The following is a 10,743-nucleotide window of genomic DNA, read 5'->3' on the forward strand; positions in this document are numbered from 1 at the left end:
TTAATTAAAACATATCATTTATTTAAAGGTATCTCATGAAGTCCAAATACCAAACCAATTTGAAAACCACCTTCAAAAAATGCATGAACAAACTCTTCTTTAACAGTAAAAAATGCTGCACTGTTGTCTTGTCTCCTTAACTTGTATTTCCATTTTATTCCCCCGACAGAATTTTCTCTCAATAGAACATGTTTTAACACTGATTTTATTAATCTCCCAATTATACTTCTCTGGAACAAAAATGTGTATAAAGTGATTTTTTTTTCAATTCCTGTGGCCATAAGGCTTAAAAGCGTTCCATTTTCTTCTGGTTTGAGCTATCATTACTAATGCATACAACTCATTCAAACAACATTAATAATTACTTATAAGAATGTTAGTAGAGTTAATACAGAAAGTACAATTTCATTGGAAATGTATTTCTAAAGAAATGGACAGGGCTTGTTTATTTTTCTCCTTAATTAGTTCATATACCTATGGATGAAAACTCTCTATTGCTATAAAAAGATAGAGTTTAACATCAATCCCATACCTTTTTTTTCCCTTTTAAAGATGTAAGCAATAAGAAACCTTGTTGATGGAATGAAGGAGATTTATCATCAAAAAAAATCTTTTTGTCTATTATCTTATTACTAGATTAGGTCCTCCTTCAAGGTTGCTGCAAGTCAAGAAATAAAACTAACCTGCAAGAAGATATGTGCCATGGTCATCATATTAATCTCTTTTACAAATATAGACACTAATATTTTTATAGTCCTTTGTCGGTGGGAAGAGTGTTTCACACCCCAGGGCAACACACCATAGTCAGAGTCAGGGTGAGATGGGTAACAGCTGGGCTGTCCTTTGTCAAGCGGGGGAAGGGTAACCATAGGAGGTGAAATGAAAGAGGAGACGGGGCAAAATCAGCTCTGAAGCAAATAACTTTTAAGACAGGGTACCTATAGAAACTGGGGACCATAAAATCATCTCCCTTAAACCATCCGTGCCTTCCTGTCTCTTGGAGAGTCTTCACATTTCTTTGTGTGCATCAGCACCCAGATGGGACACCCCTCCTCTGTTGCTGCCAGGCATTTGGAAGCTTTATACCCATAAAAGTACATTTGGTTTGATTAACACATGAATTCCCTTATATCAGCCTGTAGCCGACACTACAGAAGCAATACCTTTTTTAAAAAGACAAAAACATACTTCTTGTTCAATCTACTTGAAAAGAGAGAAAATACCTAACAAATGATAGTGTCCTGACAATAGAGAAACTACACTCAACAAGACTGTATGTTTTTAATAATCTCAAAGAAAAATCTGGAAACAATCCAAATGTTCAATAATAAGAAAACTACTAAATAATTTACGTTGCAGCAGACATATAATGGGAGAATATGCAATATTTTAATTTGAAGAACATATATTGGCATTAGACAATGTTCTTCATGTGGTGTTGACCAAAAAAAAACAAGTAGGAAACAAATTTGTAAATAAAACTTCATATTAATCTGTGAAATATGTATGTGGTGGGGGGAAGTCTGTTAAGAAAATCTATGAAACTGTTTTCAATGGTGATTCTTAGGTGGTGTAATTATAGACAACGTTCGTATTTGTTCTTTCCAAATTTTCTTTTGGAAATACATTTCCAAAAGGCATGTATTTCTCTCATGATGGTGGAGCAGGGAGGGGAGCAGGGAGAATTGAGGAATTGAGGAAATAGATTCACCGTCTCAGCACTGCTGCAGGTGGCTGCAGTTTGTTGGAGGCATCCAACCAAGGGGTCAGTGAGAGCTTAAATCCATCCCACGTGGTGTAGGGCTGCGTCCCCATGGAGGGGACTCCATTTCCTAACCCGCAGTGGAAGATGCTCCACTGCCCACATCTTCACTTAGGTTTTGGTTATTTCTCTCCTTGACCAACTTTATCCTTTCACTCCTGACTTCCTCCACTGGTTCCTTTGGACTACTGACTTCACTTACTCCACAGACAGGTAGAAATCAGTACAGTCAGGTTCCCATCACGCTAACCTCATGAAATATCCCAGTTCATGGATGCAAAATAGTCATCAGTCAGCAAGTAAAATGCTATAAACAAATGCAGTTATCTGGGCCTTCCGGAAAACCCAGTGGGCAATTTTTACTTCCACTATGTTACACAACTCCAGGCTCCTTACCTCAGCAAGTGTGGAGGGATCTTGACAACGGTATCCACACCATCCAGGGTTTCTGCAAAAGGAAAATTACCAAGTTAAAAATAAATATGTAAAGACTGAGAATCTAGGGGGAGGGTACAGCTCAGTGGTAGAGCGTGTGCTTAGCACGCACAAGGTCCTGGGCACCAATCTCCAGTACCTCCATTTAACAACAACAACAACAAAAAACGACTGAGAATTTAAGTTGTATGTAAATTTCACTGTTAGTTTCTTTATTTTCCCCCTGGAAATGCCTGTAATTATAGATTAGTCAATTCTCAATTATCTGTATGCAAGTCACTTGTACTTAAAAATCCTTCTTTGCTAGCCCCCAAGACTTCCTCTCAGAAGTTAAAAATTAGGACCCATTTCCCACAAAGACAGAATAAATAGTTAAATTCCTAACCCAAAACAGAATGCTCATTTAATCTAGTTACAACTGGCTAAAATGCTATATTCTTGAAGTAACAATAGAAAAAGAAAAGCTATTTCCTTGAAAAACACTGTTTCAATACCCTTAAATAATAACATACTTGTGAGAGACTTTCAAGTTCACAAAGCACTTGATGCAACATCTCACTCTCACACACATTTATGACAGGGCAGATGAGACTTTTTAAAATCATGCTATCGTTAGGGATACTGACTGGCAGTCTCACCCCCAAATCTCATTAATTCAACCTGGATGCTCAATATTTTACCATTGTTGTGGATTATTCACACTAAGGCTGCCTCCGTTCATAGAAACACTCTGTTCTCTTCAAAAATAAAAACTGTTCTAGTTCAACAGCTCTAACAATTCTGCACCCAGTTCCAACGTGCATTTGTCGTGGTGGGTGGAGAAGATGGGGGACAATGTTTTCCCCCACTAACAAGGAATTCTCTGACACTGGCTGGGTGTCCTACAATTGAATTTAATTCTGACACTATCTACCTGGAGACAGCATCGGATCCCACAGCTTTAGGCTCAGTCCTACAAGCCTGCACCCCACCTTCAGATGCCAGTCTCCAGTCCAGGTTGTCACCTGGGCTTCTGACCTATAAGTTCCGGCTATAAGTTAGTTTCCAATGATCCCTTCCTTGGGTTTAATTAATTTGCTAGAATGGCCCACAGAACTCAGAGAGACTGTTTACTTACTAGATTACAGGTTAATTACAGAAGGATATAACTCAGGAACAGCCAGGTGGAAGAGATGCTTGTGGTAAAGTATGGGGAAGGGCACAGAGACTCCATGCTCTCTGAGTGCACCATTCTCACTGCATTTCCATGTGTTCATCAACCCGCAACTTCCCCAAACCCCATCCTTTTGGGTTTTTTGGGTTTTTTTGAGGCTTCATTACATAGGCACGACTGATTAGATCATTGGCCATTGGTAACTGGAGATGATGGGTGATTTTAATATTTTTCCTTATAGTGTTTGAAGATTTGTCAATATTCTAAAATGAGCATATATAATTTTATAACTAGAAAAAAGATGAATATCACTTAAAACCCAAGTAAGTCATTAACGTGTTGATTCATTTATGTGTTGAACATGTGCCTCTCATCTTGTAGGCACAGAAGCCATGAACAAGCATAAGTGCCAGTCTGTCTGCTCAAGAAACTCATGTCTACACAAGGCATCCATGCCCCTGCCTTCCGAGGCAGTGCCCTAATTTCGTTCTGAGGAAGCCATCCTTCCCTGACTGGGATTTCAGTGGCCTTGTAGCTGAGACCTAAGCCAGTCAGTGCATTCCATTCCTGAGCTAGAGGACTGGTTCAGGGATACATATTCGACCCGCCAGACAAAGAGAGAACAAGTGAAACCAAGGACTGGGCAGGAGTGACTGGAAGAGCCTCACTCTCTTGAGATGACCCCATGATGGGCCACTGGGAACGACCCCTTTCCCCTATAATGGCCAAAATGTGGAGATGTGCGCTCTTTCTCTCCTATGACTCCTCTCTCCTGTCATGGTCTGTATGTCTTTCTCCCATAATAGTCCAAGTGGAAGATGACCTCTTTCTTCTGAGATGGACTAGGTGTGACGATGACCCTTCCCTCCTCCCATGGTGGTTTTGGTAACAGATGACTCCCTCCAGTGATGGTCTGAATGTCATGGTGACCCCTGTCGCCTGCAACGGTCCAAGTATAAGATGACCCCTTTCTCTTGAGATGTACTGAGTGTGGAAATGATCCCTCTCTCCTGAGGTGGTCTAAGTGTGCTGATTCAGGAAACCAAAGCTGTGGAGACTCATGCTGGGCATGTTAGTCATCCCCAAAAGAGCTGAGAGAGGTCCTGGAAACAGTATGAAATTTCTGAACCAAACTCAACAACCTGCCACAGCTAGCTTTCCAAGGGATATTTTGTTAATAGAGTGAATTGAGCTTGAATTGGTTTTTTTTGGTCTCTTGACTCCACCATCTTTTTCAATCACCCTGCCCCTAGAAGAGCAGCCGTGACACAAGCAATGATAATCCACAGCAGCAGGTGCTCCGAGAGGGTCATGAGGGCAGGGCTCTGAGCCCAGGGAAGAACTGATTCAACTGGGGAGCTCAGGGGATGCTTTTTATGAGAGCTGGGCCTTGGGAGTCTGGAAAGGGAAACCCTGGCAGAAGGACTGGAATGAGCCTAGGCAGTGAAGTGTGCAGTGCATAGTGTGTTTGAGAAAGTGCGCAGCTTACTGGACCTTCAAGCCCCGGCTGTGGGGGCAATGAGGAGGAAGGCTGGGGCTAGATTCTCAAGAGCAGTCTAAAGAATTCACACTTTGATCTGTAAAAAAAAAAAAATATGAGGGTGGAGGAGTGAAAAGTATTTTATAGCTAAAAAAAAATTTTTTTTCTGGAACAGTGGGAAATGGACTGGAGAGGGAAAGAGAACAAGAAACCATACTTCCATGTCTGTTTCTGTGGCATCTTTCCTCCAGTGTGCCCTTCTAACAAACTAATTACAGACAGGAAGCATTTTATTCATCCTTCTATCCCCACTGCTAAGGGGAGGGCTTAATAAATGTTTGCTCAATAAAGCAAAGAAAAGAAGAAACCTACAGCTTCCCTATTCTAGCCACATTTACTTCAGAAGCCCCACCAGCTCATACCATTCTTCCCCCTACCCCAACCACATATTCATCACCTCTTCTACCTGTTTTTCTGGTTCACTCATTCCAACCTGCACAATGAATGCCCTGCACTGTTACTTAACTATTTCACGCACTCCATCTGCTCTTGCTAACTAGAGAACAGCCACTGGGAAGGGAATCTCATCTACTCTTCCCTTCACGCTGGACTGCAGGTTCCACTCACATCATCTACCTGCCTCAGCTCTGGGCTTCCCAGTCGCTTCCAGGACCTAAATTAGGCAACATTGCCCTTTAAGTTAACAAGATGCTGAATATCAAAATCCAAACATTAAAAACGCTAGATTCCTCTCCTCCTCCTCCTCCCTGTTATCCAAATCTGCTTAACTTACAGCAAAATAATAACAAGTACAAGGAACAGCATGTCGGGTCCTGCTTTATTATGTTACCCAGCCATCTGTGACCCTTCATTAGAGGCATTTGGGAATCCAGCTCTGAATCACTGCTGAATGACAATGGCAATGCAAAAATCGTACTGTGGCTTTAAGAGCCTTGCTTCTCACTTATGTATCTGGTCCATTTTTTTTTTTCTCTAACAGTAAACAAATGGTCAAGTTCTGATTCTGCCGACAAGATAAACTTCCTAGACAACATTCTAGAAAATTTTGTGATGATGGGCAGATTTTCTTTAAAAAAAAAAATGATGTGTCTATGATTGCCTGCAAACACACTCAAACAAATGTGAATTCAGATCTTCTAAATATTAACCAAGTCACCTAAAACACCATCAGAATTCTCCATTTAATGGAAAACCTGCTAATGGCCCTTCTCTATCTCTTTCCAGGTTGTACCACAGTACAGTGTCATGACAAACCCTGATGGCTTTTTGGTTGAGAGAGAAAAGGATTCAATTTTATGCAATTTATTTTATGATTCAATTTAATTGAGCAGCAACGGAGGAATCACATGCAGGTTTGGGCAAGGCCAGGGGCAAACAGAACTGCCCTGGTTTCTCTTCGGCCTTTCCTTTTTAAAAAAGCATCACTGTTACCTGAAGGATGCTCTTGATCCCTCTGTATTCCCATCCAGACAATTTCAATTGCCCCCAGTTCTTACCTAATTGGAATATCTTTAGTTTTCTCCCAGGTTGAGTTCTGCAACCTGGGTCTGATGGGCAACACAAATTTGCTACCTGGAACTTATTTCAATGCTTGCACAGTTCACAAATCTAAAATCCCACCTGTCTGAAGGGCCGACCACAACAGGATTGCAGAGGTAACACAATCCCATCCGTATGTTATTTTTCATGTTCAATAACCAGGAGAGCTAACACTTAACAAGCTAGCCCCTATCAGGAAAATCAAATTAAATAAGCCATTCCTTCCTGGTTACACTCGCCAAGGTTTTGAGATCTGGGTTGATGGTTCAACTTCCCTTTTGCCCAGAGGCGCTTCGGTATCAGGCCCCTGGATTCCCACCGGCTTGCGGTCCTTACAGAGATGGGTGACCACCGTCCACGGTGCTGGGAAGCTGAAGAAAGGAGCCGCCCGGAGGGGAGGACGGCGGTTCCCCGTTAAGGTTTGGGAGAAGATAAAGAGACCAGAGGGGAGGTAGATGGATGTCAACACCCGAACCCAAATTCGCACATAACACATCAATTCACGGAGGGAACTCTCGCAATAGCGCGAAATGCATGGGTAACAGATGCTCAGCGAAACCCCTCCGCAACACCCCCCCTCCAGCAGCCGGGCCATTTCAGCCCCGGCCGCGTGGCCCTCCGGCGGCGGTGAGCAGGACCCGCCGGCAGGTGCCCCGCGCCCCGCTCTTACCCAGGGCCCAGGTGCAGCTCTCTTTGATGGCTTTGTACTTGCTCCCGGACGCTTCCTTCTGCAGCTTCCTCAGGATTTCTTCCATCTTGACCTTCGCCGGCGGCCGGCTGCCGACAGCGAGGGGAGTGCGCGCGAGGCCCGGCGGGGACGCCGCCGCCGCCACCGCCGCCTGGTCCTGGGCGCCTAGGCGGCCGCTGCGCTCGCCCTCATCCGGCCCGGCGCGGCGGCTGATGAATCACGCCCGCTCCATGCCGCGGCCACGTCAGGCCCGCCGCCCCGCCCGCCGCCCCGCCCGCCGGGTCAGGTGCGCCCCGCGCGCGGCTGCAGCCACGGCGGGCTGGGGAATCGGAGGCCCCGGCCCGGCCCCGGCCCCCGCCCCCGCCCCCGAGGCGGCCCCCGGAGAATCCGCGGAAAGGTGGAGGCGGATGTCCTGGGCTGGCTCGCCGGCCGGGCGTTGGCCGGGCTCGGCCCCAGGGAGCGTCTGGCGTCTGCGGGCAGCGGGCGAGGAGGACCTCGTCGCTGCCCCCTCCCCAGCCCGCTCCACCGCCCCCTACACAGGCCCCCTGCCCCGTGGAGAGCGGATCTGGGACCGCCCCGCCCAAATCCCGTGTGGCGTCGCGGCCGCTGCATCCGGGCGTCCAGGCGTTCATTCACGAGTTGGTGAACAGCTCTTCTGGGCCACCCCAGTGCCAGGCTTGGTGCCAGGCTCGAGAGCTACCTGGGAATAGACTGTGATTCTGCCCAACCCCCACTCAACACAAGCTCGTGTGTGTGTGTGTGTGTGTGTGTGTGTGTGTGTGTGTGTGTGTGTGTGTTGGCAGCGGCGGCGGTGGTGATGGTGGTGGTGGCAGAGGTTAACAACCCTATCATGCACAGGAGGAAACCAGGCCGAGTGGTTGACTTCCCAACCCAGTAAGAATTGACTCAGAACACATCCTTGAATCCAAAACCCTTTAAAAATAATCTCGCTTCCTTCCCTTTCCCTTCCTCTGTTAACCTGAATTGTTTACCTCTGAAGGAAAAGCGGGGGGGGGGGGGGGGCCGCACTGAGGATCAAGCAGCAGAAGGCTACCTAACTTGGGTTGGGGTGGGAGAGGTGGACAGAGAGGGCTTCCGCAATGAAGAGCCCTCAGGCTGAACCTGGGAGGTGGACGTGGGTGGCTGGATGGGGAAGGCAGCGTGAGGCAGCTGCTCCTCAAATCTTGGGACAGCACCTGTATTTCAGTAACTGCAGGTTGTTCTCTGATGGAGGCCCTAGGATGGTTGCTGGAAGAAAGAGGAAAGCAGGAGTCTTATCTGGAGTCTCTTTTTTTTTTTTTTTTTTCCCCATGCTGTGAAAGCTACCATTGGGAGCTAAGAAAGGATGTTAAGCATGTGCGTTTTTTTAAAGAAATGTAACCGTAGTGGTAGTGGGAAGATCAATTGCAGAGCAGTAGACTGGCCGCTGGGAAAACAGTAAGAAGATTCTACAGCAATCTAGAAATAAGTTAAGACATTGGTAAGTGGAAAAGAAGAGAGAAAAATATAACAAGAGATATTTAAGGAGTAGAAGCAGTAGGATCTACTGACTGGGGTGGTAACATACAGAATAGCTTCCAGGTTTCTTGCTTGGGAAAATGGGAGAATGGTGGCCCCATCTTCCAAGTTTAAGAAGAGAGGAAGAGAAAGGTTTGGAACCCAGGGAGTTCAATTTTGAACATGTTCAGGTTAGAATGGTAAGGAGATCCCTGTAAGGTGTTTTACCTATGGGTAGGAACTCAGGACAGGGTTCTGTGATAGAAATGAGGATTTGAAGCCATCAAGTATTGAAAACTGTTGATGCCTAGCATTTGGCAGAGGTTGCCAGAAGGCAGGGGATAAAATGGGGGAAGAGCAGGAATTCCAGGGAGGAAGTTGGGGGCCTCTTACCCTCAAATGATGGGCAGAGGAGCAAAACCCACAGAGGAGGCTGAGAAGGATCAGTCAGAAACCCGAGGTGCCGGAGGGCAGCCAGGAAAGGGAGTGTCAGGAGAGTGTCCAACAGATGGGGGTGTTCAGACTGCTCCTTAAGCTGTCTTGGTAGTGAGGAGGCAAAACTTATAAAGTCCTAGCCCTCAGGGACCCCTCTCTTCACCATCCACACACCCTATGAAGCCATCATTTGAACAAAGATTTCCAGTGCTAAAAAAAATTGTCAAAAACATTGTAGTAGATAATATACGTTAAATTACATTGTTAACTGTTTGGAGATATATATATACATATATATCTCTCATAACTTTATACCATATGCCATATAGAAAAATAAATCACAAAGATGTTAAAGAGTTAAATTTAATAATTGAACCATAAAAAGCTACAAACCTGAAAAAATGTAATCATTTCAGAGATATAATGTTTTAATAGCTGTGTAAAAAAGCTTTTGCAAAGTGTTAAAAAAAACAGATGCACACTATGAAGTCAGTTCACAGAGGAAGAAATACAAATGACTAATGACCTATGAAAATTGTTCAAGCAACTACTAATCAAAACAGCACAAACTTTTAAATAAAATGTGATTTTCTTATCAAAAAAATTGGTTACAAGATTTTAAGTATTATTGCCTGGTGTTGTTAAGGAGGTGGCCAATTGGGTTCTCTCATGTTATGGGTGCTGGTGGAAGGATAATTTGGTACCCATTCCTGGAGGGATCCGAGATATGTATGCAGCACAGATGTGGCTCCAATCCAGCAATACCATTTCTAGGAATTCTTAAGCAAGTGACTATGAAATTGGATAAAGATTTTTCTTAATCAAGGATTTCAATGTGTCATTCAATTATTTTTAAAAATTGAAAGCTATCTAACAATAGAGAAATGGACAAATAATTCATGAAATATGTACCCATAAAGCATATACTATGTAGCCTTTCAGAACAATGTGGGAGAGGAATATTGAATGACAAAAAGCGCTTTCTACTATATAGTTAAATGAAATAGAAGGTTGTAAAATGCTACATACTTCTTTGCACTAAACAAGTTCAGTTTTGTTATTTAAATATTTGACGTGGATGGACATATAAGCTTTAAAATACATACATATAAATGGAAAATAAACATCAACAGCAGTGTTTATCTCTGATGGGGTTATAGGTGAATTTAATTTTTCCCTGAACATTTTTACTTTTATGATCATAAAGTATTTTTCTAAGTGCTGGGAAAATGAATTAAAAGTAATATCCAGGCAGCAAGGTCAATGGCCACAGAGAGGACAAAGGTTAACACAGAAAAGTATCAGATGGATGTGAGAGTTAAGTCAGGAGGCCTGCCCAGAAGAATAAAGAGGGCAGAGCTGAGTTGCAGTGGATTAAGAGCAGGTAGAAACATAAGTGTAAACAACCCTCTCAAGGTGTTGGCTGTGAAGGAGAGTGGAATAGTTAAAAGACCCTTTTTTAAAAAAATGTCAACTCACAGTAGAAATTGTCCTTTGCGTCCACTCAGGATACACACAGGTACACATATAGCTAGAATAAAAAACTGAAACAAGAGTTTTATTTCTAAAACAACATGTACAATTGAATAGAATTACAATAAAATAGAATTACTATTAAATATAGTTTTATTCATTGTTGTAGGCATGCTTGCCTGTTCTTAAATTCAGTCCATGTTAGAAACATGAGGGCAGTGCTACATGTACAACCCAGGGGCTTTGTGCTTGGATGTCTA

The 10,743-nt window shown here is 43.9% G+C and overlaps 1 protein-coding gene across 2 annotated transcripts in view; it reads right to left on the reverse strand.

Annotated features, from left to right (window-relative positions):
• Nucleotides 1–7,265, reverse strand: part of ARFGEF3 (ARFGEF family member 3) — a 149,180-nt gene extending 141,915 nt beyond the window's left edge. For both annotated transcript variants that reach the window (XM_010983683.3, XM_031456423.2), the window contains exons 1-2: nt 7,061–7,265; nt 2,159–2,210 (exon numbers count right to left, since the gene is read on the reverse strand). In XM_010983683.3, the coding sequence (XP_010981985.2) occupies nt 2,159–2,210; nt 7,061–7,145 (137 nt within the window). In that variant the 5' untranslated portion in view covers nt 7,146–7,265. The remainder of the gene's footprint in view (nt 1–2,158; nt 2,211–7,060) is intronic.
• Nucleotides 7,266–10,743: the final 3,478 nt, after the last annotated feature.

The sequence above is a fragment of the Camelus dromedarius genome, chromosome 6 (genome assembly GCF_036321535.1).
Source record: "Camelus dromedarius isolate mCamDro1 chromosome 6, mCamDro1.pat, whole genome shotgun sequence".
NCBI classification, from domain to species: Eukaryota; Metazoa; Chordata; class Mammalia; order Artiodactyla; family Camelidae; genus Camelus; species Camelus dromedarius.